The 17,537-nt window shown below is 46.4% G+C and overlaps 1 protein-coding gene across 1 annotated transcript in view; it reads left to right on the top strand.

The window, feature by feature from the left end:
• Nucleotides 1-17,537, top strand: part of TAC3 (tachykinin precursor 3) — a 243,724-nt gene that overhangs the window by 193,172 nt on the left and 33,015 nt on the right. Inside the window, exons 4-5 of the mRNA XM_086936403.1 lie at nucleotides 7,600-7,710; nucleotides 17,270-17,323. Coding sequence (XP_086792529.1) covers nucleotides 7,600-7,710; nucleotides 17,270-17,323 — 165 coding nt within the window. The remainder of the gene's footprint in view (nucleotides 1-7,599; nucleotides 7,711-17,269; nucleotides 17,324-17,537) is intronic.

The raw sequence follows: 17,537 nt of genomic DNA, 5'->3' as shown, positions 1-17,537 counted from the left end.
CGGAAGTGATCCGAGGCGCGGCGCGCAGCGCGTAACGTAAGCATAACAGGTCATGTGACTTGTTAATAAAACTTTTCATTGGTTCATTTTACTTTTGTTAATTTAATGATGAAAAGCTTGGTCATATGACCTAAAAATTACGCTTTTTATTATTTTCGAACAATATTTTTTTTTCAAACATATGTTATAATATTCCAGGCTAATGTACTTTCCCGGAAAATTTACAACTGTCTTGCAAGTAAAATATATTCCTTTTTCGAGAAAAAGGGCGTTTCTTCCTTCCATGACGGAGCCGTTGAGTAAAAGAGATTCGGCCTGCTGTCTTAGTCGCCGATACGCCTGATTATCAGATTCTTATCGATCACTTTATGTTGCAGGAGTGGAAAACACAACTGCCCTTGACCATTTATCTTTACTGCGTTCCTACATATTATACCTTTTATCCGTCATGTAATTGGACTGCTTTATTTCACTTGCCTTTTACTGATTCGAAAACAGTCACTAAAAGTAAAAACTTCACCAATGAAAATACTACTACCGTGTTTTGTTTTAAAAACCTTTATTGTAAAAATGTCAGTATACAAATACGGGCCTACAACCACGTGGGCCGGCCACGGAGCAAACTGAAATCGTATATGATGAGGAGACATTTACACTGTAGAAGAACGTAACGAGCGGGCCATTAGGTGACAAGAACAAAGGTGTCTAACAGTTGCGGAATCGGTGGACGTACATTTTGTAATTAAAATACGACAGGGCCACTTACAATAACATTTTCTAGATATACATTTGCGGGCAAAGAGTTACGAGTCCCATTTATACCGGCGCCATTTTGGGCGAGGCCGGGCAGGTCCAAGATATAGTCAAAATGTCTCCACCAACCATCGGCCAGACCAGAACCCCTTTCGGCCCTTTATGCTACAAGATGGTGTCTTCCATTCAGAAAATATTGGTGGCAGCATTTTGAAAGGAAACAGAAACAGCCGTTCTCCTAGTGAGTTTCACATTCTTACATTTAGGAAGAATGTTGAAGAGTAGTATGTGGAAAATCTGAAGCCATTTTTCTACAAACTCTCAATCAGACTTGGATGGAAAAAAAAAACCTGAAGAATGTACAAACTGAAAACCAATTTTTGTCTGTATAGCACCAACAGTAACGCTTGAGTCAGCTTTGTGTCAAGCCGCCATTTTCATTCAATCAATAGCGTCCCCCTGCACACATTCAGGGACCTGGTCGTGTCTTCAGATGAAACGCATTGTAGGAAAAGAAGCAGAAAGGAAAAGGAAAAAAGTTCCGCCGGACCTAGTGAAGCTGCAGCAGGTGCAAATAAGCTTCAGACAATCTTACAAGCACTGCTCAGAAATCTCAACTGAGGCACTCAACATCCAGGACTTGCCATTCGGATCTTGGCGCCTTGTGCTGGTTCCGACCTATTCACACATCAGTCCACTACTGACATCACCTCATAAGCCAACGGGGCACCCCACGCCGACTTTCGGCGCAGCATTGTAGGATGGCCACACCAGTGCAGCCACTTGCTGGACACCACCTCGGTGCCATCCGGATCTCAGCGCGTTCGAGTCACTGTGCCGGAAGAGTGACCGGAACTCAGCTGAACACGCCGTCTTTCGGCGCAGCATTGTAGGATGGCCACACCAGTACGGCAATTTGCTGGACACCACCTCGGCGCCATCCGGATCTCGGCGCGTTCGAGTCACTGTACCGCAACAGTGACCGCAATTCAGCTGGACACGCCGTCTTTCGGCGCAGCATTGTAGGATGGCCACACCAGTGCGGCAATTTGCTGGACACCACCTCGGTGCCATCCGGATCTCGGCGCGTTCCAGTCACTGTACCGCAACAGTGACCGCAATTCAGCTGGACACGCCGTCTTTCGGCGCAGCATTGTAGGATGGCCACACCAGTGCGGCAATTTGCTGGACACCACCTCGGTACCATCCGGATCTCGGCCCGTTGTGCTGCCTTCGGCCTATTCGCACATCGGTCCGCTACTGACGCCGCCTCACGTGCCAACGGATTTTCTACGCTTTTTGTAGCCCTATGTCGCATAACAGGTCATGTGACTTGTTTATAAAACTTTTCATTGGTTCATTTTACTTTTGGTTTCCTAAAGATGGAAGGCTTGGTCATATGACCTAAAAATAACACTTTTCATTGGTTTAGAACATTTTTTTTTCCCAAACGATGAAAGCCCCACCTTGTTTCTGGATCATTCAGACTGAAGCTGGCGTCAGCATGAGAGCACCACCATCTCGTGGCTCCGTCGTGGTCATTCCGCGAGCAATCATGGCAGCCGCTCCCCACCGGAAGCCTGCGGGAGTCGGGGGCCCCCAAGACTTTTATACAATCTTCACGGCTGAGCGGACGCTTTTCGAGAATGGAGCCCAAGCCCTAGCAGGCAAGCGTCCGAGTTCCAAAGTGTCCCAGGGCCATTTCAGTGGACCAGGCCTAAAACCGAGGAGCTGTCCGCCATTTTAAGAGCCATGTGGCAGCCGCCTATCGCTGCACTGCAAGAGTGGGAGCAACTCAACAACATGGTGAGCGAGACGCTGTGGCCGCAAGAGCGAGCGCAACTCAGCTAGATGGCCGCCACCTGGGGAGGCCCGTTCACGCCGGCTCCCCCACGCCCCCCCCCCCCCGAGCCGCCGCACGCCAATTTTCGGAGCAGCATTGTAGGATACCAAAACCAGTGCGGCAGTTTACTGGACATCACCTGGGTGCCTGTCGTACATGTTGTGTCAGCCATGTGACACTGGACACAGACCGCTACTGACGAGGCCTCCCCCCGCACCACCCGGGACGCCCCACGCTGTTTTTCTGTGCTGCATTGTAGGATCCCTAAACCAGTGCGGCACCCAGGCGACATCACCTGGGTGCCGTCCAGAACTCTGCACGTTGTGCTGCCTTGGGACTATTCGCACAACAGACCGCTACTGACGAGGCCTCCCCTCGCCCCACCCGGGACGCCCCACGCCAATTTTCGGAGCAGCATTGTAGGATCCCTAAACCAGTGCGGCACCCAGGCGACATCACCTGGGTGCCGTCCAGAACTCTGCACGTTGTGCTGCCTTGGGACTATTCGCACAAAAGACCGCTTCTAACCATTGTTGCTTTTTGTGTTCAGAAATGTTTAAATGTTTTTAGTTTTTGTTCCGTTTGTTAAAGTTAGTAGTTAATAAAGTTTTATAACCTTACTTTGTTGGAGTGTTATCTATTTTTTTAAAAACGGGTGAATGGGGCCTTGAATCGGGTTATTGTCATGTGTGGGCTTTGGAAGTGTGCTGCTGCAGGATCGGACATTTCAAACTCAAATGCACGTTCTTTTTCTTACCTTTCCGAAGCATGGAGCGCAATAGCAGGCAGAGAAAGGGTGATGCACGTGTTGAACACTACCTGACCTGGCAAGTTGCTGGCAGTGCCCCCCCGCCCGCTCCTGAAAGAGGGCACACACACACCGCCGCCCCGAGTACTTCACAAATCTTTAAAAGACCATGCGCTTGTTCATGAGGCTTAAATGGTTTATCACCTCTTCTACAACCCCTGCATCGACCCTCTGACGTTTCATGGAAAAATTACCATGTAACACAATACCAAGCCCTGTCGGCTGAAACCCCCAAGGAATCGTGGGGCATATTATCAAGGGGGTTTATCTCCGCTTTTTTTGGCTTTAAAAGCCATGAAAGCGGAGATAAAATTATCTCCCTATTACCAAGCTGTCGCTAACACCAGTTAGTGACAGCTAAAAGGAGATAGCGACCATCTTGGGCCCCGCTTTGCATGTCAGTGATATTTATCACTAATGACATGCAAAGTGGCGTGCCAAGATGTTAGCGACTGGAAACAGTCCCTAACATCGCTACCTTCTATTACCAACTTTTGGAGATATTCGCGCTAAGCGCGAATATCTCCAAAATCTAACACCTGCCCTGAGCAGTTCTTAGCCATGTTATCCAATGGGAGGTGGATAACATGGCTAAGAGCATTAGGTCGATAATACATGAATATCGCTGACTTTTCTGCGATAATAGCAAGGTTTATCTGCGATAAAAATCGCCGATGTGCGGCGATAATTTTTGTCTCTAAACAAGTTAGAGACAAAAATTATCGCTAGTTGTTCGTAATATGCCCCCGGGTTTTTGCTTGCAGAAATCGGGAGGCGGGAGACTAGCACTGAAATCAGTAGTCACACGCCTGAATCAGGAGGATTGGCATGTCTGAATTCTCTACAGCTGGGGCCATAAACTACATCCGCAGGGTTAGGTGATATCCTGGGACCAACCTGGCATCTAAAATGGCTGCCGTGCACGACAAAATTGTGGCATTCGAAAAAAAGGCAAGATGGCGCAGCCGCTGGAAGAGATGTATCAACATATATCAGCCTCCTCAGCCACCCTCAGGAAACATAGGGGATTAGGATACCTCTCCCGCACCCCCTTATACCTAGTAATTTAGTTAACGAAGCACAAAATGGCGAATTCCCGTTTCGCTACCAGTTTGCGGCCCAGTTCGCGGCCCGTGAAGCGCTTCTACCGTGAAAAATCATTTTTTTTTTTATGTTCCCCACGGGACCCTTTAATAACCCCAACAACATTCCTAGGGGGTGAAGAGGGGGATACCTTGCCCCCTTTCATTAAATTCCCCCTTAGTTTTTCACCTTTTCTTCTCTCTCGATCCTACCGAGAGACAAGATGGCGGCCGCTCCGGACTGTCACGCAGCAAAAAAAAAAAAAAAGCTCACGCACAGCCGCTGGAAGAGATGTATCAACATATATCAGCCTCCTCAGCCACCCTCAGGAAACATAGGGGATTAGGATACGTCTCCCGCACCCACTTATAACTAGTAAGGGGATTAGGATACGTCTCCCGCACCCCCTTATACCTAGTAATTTAATTAACGAAGCACAAAATGGCGAATTCCCGTTTCGCTACCAGTTTGCGGCCCAGTTCGCGGCCCGTGAAGCGCTTCTACCGTGAAAAATCATTTTTTTTTTTATTTTCCCCACGGGACCCTTTAATAACCCCAACAACATTCCTAGGGGGTCAAGAGGGGGATACCTTGCCCCCTTTCATTAAATTCCCCTTTCGTTTTCCACCTCTTCTTCTCTCTCGATCCTACCGAGAGACAAGATGGCGTCCGCTCCGGACTGTTTAGAATGTTGACAGACACCGGAGAGCCAATCAGCTTTCTGCGCGCAAAGTTCCGATAAGCGAAAAGTAAGCGGACCGGATCGCTGCCCAGAGCGCTGTTACAGATATATATCTTGGTTTGAACGTTAATTTCTCAAAAACTACTGGAGCACATATATTGAGACCTAGCAAAGGCACATCGGGCTAACAGTCCCTACAATTTTGCCAAGTTTCGTGCAGATCCATTCAGCCGTTCGAGCTAAAAGTGAGTCCAACCGCCCTATGGAAAACTCAATGCAAAAAACGCGTTTTGGGACCCCCCTTTTTTCTCGGCCCCCCCTTGACGAAACCCCCCCAAATTTTCAGGGGCTGCTCAGAATCAAAATGTGCCATTTTCCTGAAAATTTCAGCCGATTCCGTCCACAAACGCCAAAGTTATTAGACATAGAATTTTCAAAAGTCCCATAGAGAAAAAATTCTAACTATATATACCTACTGGCGATAGCCAGTAGGTAATATATATATATATATTTATATATATATAGCGCTGGCAAGAATAAGTGACTTGCCAAAATTCACAAGATGTTGAGCCAATGCCGAGGCTCGAACACAGAGCCCCAGCTCCTGAGTCAGCACCTCTCATAGCTGCTCCACATTCTCTTACTCTGCACAATTGGGCGATATTTTTCCCCATTTGTGTGGAAAAAACCACCCATGGCAAGTTGTGAGAACAGAGCTCCAAAACACACAATTACACTCAACAAAATTAAGCTCTTCAACGTACCCTATATTTACACTCTACAAAATTCCACACCATGCCACACAAGGCCACACCTATCAATTCAGCACCAAACAGTTACATACCACACAACATAATTAGACTCCACTCCACTTCATACCACATAATTACACTCCACATACATCTACTTCATGCCACATAGCAACACTCCACATATATACATTCCACACCATGGCACATAATTGCGCTCAACATAATTTCACACAATGCCGTACAATTCCTCACAACACAATTCAACTCCGTACAATTCCATTCCATCCCACAAAATTCCACGACATAACACATAATTCTACGACACACCACTAACATCCAATCCACACCACAAAATTACACATCTTGACACATAAATCAATACCACAGCATTTAAGTCCACTACACCTAATACCACATAATTACAATCAACATAATTTTAATGTGCACACATGCACTGATCCAGCACTTCTCCTCATATTAGTTCACTTCAGGATTTTTAGGATAGTTTCTTTACCGTATCTTTAAAAAAAATACAAACTGTAAACACACACTCTCCTCCTTCGTTTGTTTTTTTCTGCATACACACGCACAGCCTCTTTATGCGTCCATACTCTTCTCTCTTTCTCACACACTCTTTCTACTGCTCTATCTAGAGTTCATTCACCACTTCATACACAATCTACCTATCAACCTCAATTTTACTTTCTATTTTTTTTACAGCTCTCATCCCTATCTATTCTCCATACCTCATATTTCCGATACACAAATACATTCCACGCCACATAATTTCACCCCACACAATTCCACAACTAACAATTACAATTAAAAGCACATCATTCCACTACAAACAGCATGCATACATCCACTCCATTACAAACAAAAAACATAAGTAAAAAACAATATAATTTACTGCGGAAATAGCTCTGACTTTCACAAACGCGAGGCCAATTGCATTGCAAATGCTTGTTTGAGATTAGTACCTGTGAATTCCTCAACAATGCCTCAGTTTGAGCATGCAAATCTTCACGCATCTATGCTCTCAGAAATATTAAATCATTTGAAGGGAATCTGCACATCTCCCTTCAATAATGCATTAAACCTCTGTTTAATTCACTAAACCCGTGTTTTATCATGCATCATTCATGAGCCCAACCACCCGTATAATGGGCGGGATTGCTCTCTGTGGCAGAGTCTAGGGGTGTCCTGAATTTACTTCAGGCAGCCTTCCTGATCTAACTTTTGTTTTTGAGTGGAGAATGGCAGGGTCTCCTTATCGGTCACAAGTACACTATGGGGACTGCGGCAAGGTGTGAGAGTTGGTAGAGGCTGGCATCCATAGACAGTAAGGCTAATGTTGGAGGCGTGTGAGTGGGGAAGGGGCATTCACACAAGGATGCACAGAGGGCTAAGGAGAGCTCTGCATGAGAAGGAAAGCGGCCCTGCACATAGCAAGTTGTCTAAAGACTTAAAATAAATTAATAAAGTTAATGCAGTTCATTACTGTAATGTTTTTGACATGAAATTAAGAAATATACAAGTACATTCACCGTTTTCTCTGCAGTTTTTCAGGGTTGCCCAGAGGCATTTCTGTAAAACATTCCCGCATCTTTTTACGTATTTTTCTAAATCTATGGATCGCCTTTGCTGATTGCTCACTGATCTTTTGCTCTCTTTTTAGATCCAATGGAGCTCTACTCCCAAAGGCTGTCCCCAGCACTCCTCCGGCGCCTCACTGACAGAGACTACCCCAGTGACCGCTTCTACGGCATGATGGCCCGCCGGAACACTGGTAAGGCGACCACGCACTACCTAGAACGCGTTCAGGGATGCCCAACACTTTTCACAATGCCATGTGTGGATTGAACAATGCCACCATCTTGAGAGCTTGAGGAGCCTATTTACATAAAGATTGTTTGTCTTTACTCTTTCTGTTCCCTTCTATGCTATGTTATCCTATTGTATTGTATTGTAATTGCATTTATATAGCGCTTACTACCCGCTTTTTCGGCGAGTAGCATGCTACTCCGGGACCCATAGAGGATTAGTGTTGAATTAGTATAGTGAAACATGCAAGTACATTTTAAGTGGTGGATAGGTTAGTCAGTTATTTGGATTTAGAATGATATCAGAAGGATAGAGGAGGATAAAGGTTTGTATTTATATAGCGCTTGTTGACGCACGCTATTCAGGAGGCCTACAAAGGATTAGTGATGAATTAATATGGTGAAATATGAAGTAATTTCAGTGGTGGAAATTAGTCAGTTACTTGGAGTGAGAAGGATAGCGGAGGGGTAAAAGGGGAAGAAAGATTTGCATTCATATAGCACTTGTTACCCCTGATGGGTGATGAATCGTTTTTCTGGTGAGTAGCACGCCACTCCGGAACCCATAAAGGATTACTGTTGAAAATTAGTATAGTAAAAAAAAATATGAAGTAATTTGAGTAGTGGATGTGCTATTCAGTTATTTGGGTAGTATATTAGTATAGTTTAATATGGAATTTGAGAAGTGAACATGTTAGTCTGTTAATTTTGATTGAAAATGATAGTGGAGGGATAAAAGAGTGAAGGATTTTTTTGTTGTTTTTTTTATTTTGTTTTTAGGTCTTAGCTATAGGAGGAGGCTTTTGGATGAGTAAAAATTCGTTTTTGAGGGGAGGACTCAGAGGAAAGAGTTTAGAAAGGTTTGTTTCAGGGGATCGGTATAGTAAAAGAGATGTCAGGTGATACAAGGAGGGGTAGAGTAGGAGAGAGTCTAGAAAGGGTTATTTTGGCAATCATAGTAGTGGTATGGGGTTTGGGATAAATGAGAGAGTGGATGTAGAGGATATATTGATACATGTATAGGATGAGAGATAGGGTAGTGCATTGAAAAGAGTAGTAGAAGAAGTTTGAGATGAGTCAGAAGGTTGGGCTAGAAGATTTATTGAGTGAAGTGCAGGCTGAGAAATAGGGTAGTGCATTGGAAATGCTAAATTAGAAGAAAGTGATAAATATATACATCCATAAATACATTGAAAGTATATAGATACATAAAGGAGGTAAGTAAATGTAGATTAAAGATATTGATAGAGGCACAGGATGAGAGATAGGGTAGTGCATTGAAAAGAGTAGTAGAAGAAATTTGAGATGAGTCAGAAGGTTGGGCTAGAAGATATATTGAGCGAAGTGTAGGCTGAGAAATAGGATAGTGCATTGGAAATGCTAAATTAGAAGAAAGTGATAAATATATAGATCCATAATTGCATTGAAAGTATATGTGTTGCAAGAGTTACAAAGTGTGGTGGTGTGCAGTGTGTGTGTTGTGCGTAGTGTTATTATGGTAGAAGAGAGTAGAGCGTGTTTGTTAGACAACTGATGGAAGGTCTGTTAGGTGTAATTACAGCAGGGAGAGTGTGTCTGAATGGGATGTAGTTATGTATGGTGTTGATTGGTGTTGTGTTAGTGATGAGTGTATTGGTTAGTGGTATAGGATAGAGTTGTGTACTGTTTGTAGGTGATGGTGGGTATGTGTGGTAGTTTGGATAGTAGGGTGTGCAGATGTGGTTTGGTTGGGTTTGTAGTGCAGGCTGGTACATTAATCTGTGCATAGTGTTGTGCGTGGTGTACATTTGGTGTGAGTGTGTTGCTCTGTTTGTGGATGTGGATGGTGTGGGCTGGGTATTGCTAAATGAGAAAAAGGGCAGCATTTTTGGCCCTAGTCCCGACCAATCTTGAACAGGCTCAAACAGGCAACTGCCCTTGTCCTCTCTGACCTTAATAGGATCAAACAGGCAACTGCCCTTGTCCTCTCTGCCCTTAACAGGATCAAACAGGCAATTGCCCTTGTCCTCTCTGCCCTTAGCCTCGACGCCCGAGCTGAGACGCCCTAAGCCTGGCCTTTTTTATAGCCCTAGTGATCAGGTGACCCCTTCAGCCAATGGGAACCCTAGCCCTAACACTATCCAATCACAACACTAGCCCTAAAATCTAGGAACCAATAGGAGACCAGGACTTTACAGCCAATCTTAGCCCTAGTCCAAGCACCCAATCAGTTAAAAAACCATGATCTCTACGTCCAATAAAGGCCCTAGCCCTACCAGTAGTCCCAAAACAAGTCCATGCAACCAATGCCACAGGTAGCCCTAGTCCCTACTTCCAATAGAAAGCCTAACCCTACTCTAAGTCCCACACCTAGTCCAGCAGCCAATCACACCAGAAGCCCTAATCGTTACTTCCAATTATAGGTCTAACCCTAGCCCTTCTCCCACCCTACTCCCAACAACCAATAACATATGAAGCCCTAATCCCTACTTCTAATAGAAATCCTAACCCTAGCCCTAGTCCTAACCCTACAATGATTGAATCACAGACCCAGAAACCAATCAGAACCCTCAAATACCCAACCAATGAGGGCATTAACCCTAATCCAATAGAAAAACCAGATACAACCACCAATCAGTGTAGACATGTACCAACCACTAGCAGACCATATAAGGTCCCAGCGACCTCAGACAAGGTTTGCTGGCCAGGGAGTTGGAAGCTGTTTCTCCTGTTCAGAATCTCCTACGAGACAGACAGGCTCAATCCACACTTTGGACTTCAGCAGGTAAGGGCCTCACTAACTTTCACTTTCACTGGCTTGTGAACGCAAAATGGTGGCTGGGAGTGCACTGTTTTAACATACAGGTCTTAGCACAGAGCAAAGGAGAAATTTGGAGGGAAAACAGAATTGTCACCAAGGAATGAGAGGGACAAACTACAGAGGTTGGACTGCAAATCCCATAATTCAACACAATAAATGGAGGCAATCATGGGCAGGGAAAACCACAAATTTAAAACACAGCACAGGTGATAAAATATGCAATTGCAGGCAGGCTAAAACTACAATTTTTAACTGTAACAACCACAGGCATAGACAGTAAACACAGAAAGTGAAAATCGTTTTTTAAACAACTTTTTGTCTTGGGAAGAGACAGCACTAGTCTGTCTCCTTACCACTTCCTGGACTCTGCTCACTGCAATCTGTCTCATTCCTTGCTTCATGAGGTGAGGCACCTCCAAGACATGCAACTCCAAAACAAAGCCCCTAAAATCCGCAACTGCTCCTCTGTGGAGGAGCGATAAAGGGTCTCCCATGCTGTCTCCTCAGTTGCCCAACTGTTGCGTGTGTAAAGGATCGGAACAGACACCAAGTCAGGGCAAGGAGGGTTTTATTGACCGTAACAACATTTTTCTCCTCGTGGTCATACTTTCAGAGGAATATCGGGCATTATCGGCTTTGTAAATAGGGCTTTGTTCTCTCCCGGTCTTTCTTATTAACTGCTTCCTCCTGGACTGGCGGCGGCTTCCCAAAGACTCCGGGTCTATATGGCAGGAAACATAAAGAGAAGAAGGCTGGTGTAAGGCTTCTGTTCAACAAGGCCTAGCATGCAAGGGAGGGTTGTGATGGGACACCCGACCACACGTGATTCACTCCTAGACGGTTCGGCTTGGTGAAGCGCTCAAGTGAACATGCCCCGTTAAACAACAAAATAAAAGAAAACAAAAAGTAAAAAGGACGCGGCTTCAAGAGCTACGGGGGTACACTATCCCGCCTCCCCATCCAACCTGTGAAGCGTTTGCGTACCTGTAGAAGCCATGCTCCTCCAGGAGCGTGGCTGGGTGGCTCGTGGGGTCGTTGGCCTCCTGGCTCAACCTGAATTCATGATGTCACGGCCTCTGTGTCTTCTTCCTTCCTGGCGGGTCCGAGTTCTCGGTACAGCACGGGCTTCTCTTCCTCCGTCGCGTCTTCCTCCCCGGTGTTACGCCACACACACTTCTGGGATTCCCTCTTCCTTAAGGCCCCATAGGAGGTGGCGTCAAGGGGCGGAGTCACGTCCTTCAGGATTCCCCATTCGCAGATGCCTTCCTCCAGCGAGTCGTCTAAGCAGGAGCTAAGCAGGAGGGGCTTCTGGTATCAGTAGTCCAGGGGTCCTGTCGGGAATAAACAAGAGCTGCAGAGGAGGGTTTAGCGACCCACCATTCAACAATGACCCCGCATTTCTCTTTGGGCGGACCCACAACGTCACACCAAGATGTTTACAATGCCTGAATATATTTGACCCAATGGCAAGAGATACACTTAAAAAGAGGTTAACCTGCATCTCTTTAGTCACCAGAAGATGTGCAAAGTCCTCTTCATTTGGCATTGTGAAAGAGAGTCTCTGAGAGCACCAGGAACTGGAAGGGTAAGGGCCACAAGTTCCTGTCTGTGTGGAAAGTTTCAGTTTCTTATAGGCTTACTTCAGGAACCCAAAGTTGTGATCCATATCCTACAAAGGGTAGCACCACACTACAGTAGAGAAGATTGCCTGACAGATTAGTCACCAGTGAACCAATTTAATCGCTTAAGGAATTTCTGTTCCAGGACCCTTCAGACTGTAAAGTCTGGAGTGGAACCTTGGGATATACCTACCTGTGTCATTTCATTCCCTCTGAATCAAATCCCTTATGACTGGTAAATGGGAATGTTGGGAACAGGATCCGTATGCAACTGGAGAAAAATCCCCTAACTGGTAGCTGCTGTCTCTTTCTCAGGAAATTTCAGGTTCTCCAAAATGTAAGGACCTTTCTTTTCAAGAATTGGCTCATCCTGCACGGATGAAGAAGAGGAAAAAGATTCTTTCGCCTCTTGTTATTCTTTCACTTCTTACGAAAGAAGAAATTAGATATTTCAGGATTTCCTTCATGAGGGCTTTGAGATCAAACTCACAAAGGCCTTTTGGTACAAGAAGCCCAGCTGGAGCATTGTACTCAGTGGACCTCTTACTTGGGTTCATATGAACTTTACCAGGATTAGAATATGACAGCTCCCAAAGGAACCTACATGCTTCCGCTTCTGAGAATGCTTCTCTCCTGACCGAGGGACCACAGAGGCCGGCATCCAAAAATATCAATGCTACAACAGAAGCGGGCATCCCTGTATAAACAAGGGAAGCACTCAGGTATACAAACCAAATCCACACATACCACTAGGAGACTGGGAGATGCTTAACCCAAGCTACACAAACTGGTGGTTACAAGCACCGACCCCCTGCCAAAGAACAAAAGACCTAAGCAGAAGGAGAACACCCCCGATAGCATGCAAAGTTCATTCACCAAACCACACATGGACCCCTACTGATGGGTGCATGGCTCAGAGGCGGGTGCTACCAAAGGCACAACGAAGTCTACAGTCACCGTCAAGAACCAGAGAACAGCACGGAAGGGAACACGGAACCACCTCCACAGCACCATGGCATGAGGCTGAAAATCAGGAAGAGTCCCTGCTCCCAGGCATTCCAGAATACCGACGAAAGCTCAGAGGCCTCCTTGAGAAACCAGTGCTCTGAAGCACAAAAGAGGCCCAGCCTCACCCACAGCAGCATCCCGCCGGCCTCCAACTTGAAGCAGTTAACAGAAAAGCACATAACGGAGAGACTTGGAAAAAACACATGCACTCTCATGGAGTGCTTAACCAAGAAGAAAAAAAGTTGATCCCTAAAATTGAACAGTGGAACGATAAAAGTCAGCCATAAAAAAGGATGTTAAAGAGGCTGTGCTTCAGGGGAGGGACAGACACAAGATGAAACACAGAAAGCTGTCAAAGAAGAAGCAAGCAAATAGGAGTGAACACAATCAATGGATGGACTGTCAGCCCGCTGGAAATTCTTTGTAAGCCCACAGCTTATGCTCTTTGGTAAGCAAGACCTAGATACAGAATGTATGTTCAGGAGCTCCATTGTTATAATTCATTCCCAGAATAGGAGTTAGAGTTTAAAAGCTGTGTTTAAAGAAAACAGATATTGGATTGGATTGGATTGGATTGGATTGGATTGGATTGGATTGGATTCCATGCACTGGAATGAATGGATTTACCCTGCATTGCTGCTGCTGGTCTTGGATGTGATTCACCACATTAAGGAGACAAGGAAATGGCCCAGGAGGCAACATTTTTTCCTGAGCCCTGACCATCTAAGATTCTTGCTGGTATAAGACAGGTGGCCAAAGCTGCTGCCCACTGCCCGGTCTGAGACCATTCCAGCCCACTGTAGGGACTGCCGCCTGTCTGCGCGATCCCAAAAGCCGAGGTGTGGCTGGAGGGGACCAGGGTCTCCCCTGGTTGTCACTGGTCAGCACTGCGCTAAAGATTTTTAGCAGCCCACTCCAAGCCACTTCTCAACCATGCTTGAAGTGCATGACTTCTAGGGTATCATTTAGTCCCTCTTTACCAGTGCCTGATGCCTTCCAACACCTACACAAACCTATGTTTGCGCAGGCGTGAGAATTATAAGTTATGAAAGGTTATTGCGCCCAGTAATTGAGGGGTGTGATAAAGCAGCATGCCTTGTTGAATTAAGGCCGGCCAACTCTGCTGGAATTTAACAGGAGGAGTTGCCCAGCAATTACCAGGACACGCAGATTTTAGAGCAGTAGGCACCAAAAGTGCATGTTTGTCCCAATTGGTGGGGAAAAATTCTACTAGGTGCAATTTATCTGGTTTTATCATAAAAAATTGGGGGACGTGAATTTTGTTCCCATTTTTCCATTACAACGGATGCAGAATGGAGCATAAAGGGCGCTCGCTTGTGTTTAGTCCTTGCACAAAGTTGTGGATTTTAGTTGACAGTGGCTGCGAGTGCAAAATGGAAATGTAAAACAATGCATGCATAATCAGCATTAAGTAGTGCTTGCTCGTGGTAAGCCCTATTATTTGCATAAATCAGAAAATCGAGGAAGGAGTAATCCAAGCAGCTCGGGCACATGCAATTTGAGGCAAAGAGTTTTTACATTCGGTATACAATCATATTCAAATTATTTTTATGTAAAGATCATCTGAAAGCACTGCCACTGATATATTCCAATACGGAGAACCGCGCATACACACCGGCACACACACAAAAGCACATGTGGAGAGAAATGTGCCTGTGTACATGGGTGTAGTTTCGGTGGGGTGTTTGGGGTGTTACCTAAAACAATTAGTTGGGTACAGGTCCTATCAGTCGGGTATGGTGCGGTATCTGTCGGATTTCACTCTGTATTTTTACATGCCCACACTGACAAAAACACACAAACACACTCTCTCTCTTGTCTCTGCCTAGTTTGAAAACGATTGTGTTTTTTAAGTACCTTTAGCAATCCGCACTGTTCTCTCTTTCCACCGCCTCTTAAGCCTCCTCGTGTCCTACTTCGCATAGTACATTTTAACAAGATATGCCCACGTGATTGGTGGGAAATCCGAAACTCACACCCCCACAGTCTTACTGAACAAGCTAGGCCCCCTGCCTGTGCATTCAGTCCAGTGCTTAATTTGAGCCGGTGGTTTCCGGTGCTCAGCACCAGCACTTAATCATCAACACCGGCGCTTTCCATGAGCTCCAGATAAGGACAAATTCATTTATGGTAGGGACAGGGAGATTGAGTGATTTGCCGAGAATCACAGGATGTTGAGCCGAGACTTGAACTTGGTTCCCCAGCGCCGAAGTCGGCAGCTCTGGCCATTATGCCACATCCTTTCCCCCGCTCATATGGTTAGTAGATGGTTCTGTTGTAGGCGGCGCTAACAGGAGACGCTGACGAGAGCCCCAGTATTTCTTTTTTCACAAATTAACCACTGATTCAGTCCTTACAAGTAGCCAATCCCCCTACTCTAGTTGTACGATCAGCTGCATATATGCCTGTCACAGCACATTAACGCTGATCTACAACACCCGTTTCCAATTAAGCACTGGGATAAAACACAGCTCTGCAAATGCACCGCAAAATCTGACCTACGTCACTTCCACCCATTCATTTACTGAGTCCCCAGTGCATCCATGACACTGTGTCTCATCTGCAGTCAGCGGCACCTCTGCTATTCCAGCACTTCAACACACAGGCACACGCACAGGACTGCCAGCGCACCTCAGACCTGACCTCCACAGCCACCACTGCTTCACTGAGGCTTCCCCTACACTCTCCTGATATGGCACATTGATCCCGGCCTGCGGCTCCTCTACTGTTCCTTTATTGGAATCCACACACAGCTCTACCGATGCACATCGATACTGACAGCAAGCATGCTTCTTCCAATGCTGAGACCCGCACACTGCAGCACACACTGCAGCACATACTGTAGCACACACTGCAGCACACTCTGCAGCACACACTGCATCAGACATTGCTGTACACACTGCTTCACACACTGTATCACACACTGCAGCACACACTGCAGCACACACTGTATCACACACTGCAGCACACACTGCAGCACACACTGCTGCACACACTGCTGCCCACTCAGTAACACCCAGTGCAGCACACACTGCAGCACACACTGCTGAACACAGTGCAACACACACTGTGCACACTCTGCAGCACACACTGCTGCACACACTGCAGCATACACTGCAGCACACACTGCTGCACACACTGTAGCACACACTGCAGCACACACTGCTGCACACACTCCAGCACACACTGCTGCAGACACTGTATCCCACATTGCTGCACACACTGCAGCACACAGTGTAGCACACACTGCTGAGCACATTGCAGAACACAGTGCAGCACACAGTGTGCACACTCTGCAGCACACACTGCTGTGCACACTGCAGCGCACACTGTATCACACAGTGCAGCACATACTGCTGCGCACACTGCAGCACACACTGTAACACACAGTGCAGCACATACTGCTGCGCACACTGCAGCACACACTGCTCCACACACTGTTGCACACACTGTAACACACAGTGCAGAACACACTGCTGCTCACACTGCAGCACACAGTGCAGCACACACTGCTGCACACACTGCTGAACACATTGCAGCACAAACTGTTGCATACTGCTGCACACACTGCTGCACCCACTGCTGCACACACTGAACACACACACTGCTGCGCACACTGCTGCGCACACTGCTGCACACACCGCAGCACACACTGCAGCACACACTGCAGGACACACTGCAGCACACACTGCAGCACACATTGCAGCACACACTGCAGCACACACTGCTGCACACACTGCTGCACACACTGCTGCACACACTGCATCACAGACTTCTGCACACACTGCAGCACGTTTGCTAACAATTGTGATACAATTCTGTTAGCAATCAATGCACGGAACACTTTTATAGGCAAATGCCACAGTGCCTTATTCCATACTGCAGAAGGAGGGGATAGAGCGGGCATCGCCAGCAAGTTTCCGCACCCCTCTAGTTTTACACCCCTCACGTTCAGCCCTGTGCCCCCAGAGTACAAGACACACCGCAGAAAACAAGATCTGTGTGCCATGCATCGCATAACAACATGTAATCCAGAGAAAAGCTCGCTAATTGTACCCTGCTGTTGTCATTTCACAGGGGATATGCACGACTTCTTCGTTGGACTCATGGGGAAGAGAAATCTGGAACCTGGTAAGTGTGTGGCAACCTTAAACTTGCATACGGTGTCTTTTACATGTAAGCCATCTAGGGGGCAGTGCCACGTTGAGGTGTCAGCAGCTGCCTTACAATGGCGCCACAAGAGGGCGCCAGATTGCAACACAACCTTTGCTAGTGGAGCCCAACTGGCCCCTGTATGAGACTCCAAAAATGGTTGCACTGTCGCTCAGCCACCCTTAAGGTGTGC

The sequence above is a fragment of the Lissotriton vulgaris genome, chromosome 1_1 (genome assembly GCF_964263255.1).
Source record: "Lissotriton vulgaris chromosome 1_1, aLisVul1.2, whole genome shotgun sequence".
Classification (NCBI taxonomy): domain Eukaryota; kingdom Metazoa; phylum Chordata; class Amphibia; order Caudata; family Salamandridae; genus Lissotriton; species Lissotriton vulgaris.
This window is presented reverse-complemented; position numbering and strand designations above follow the sequence as displayed.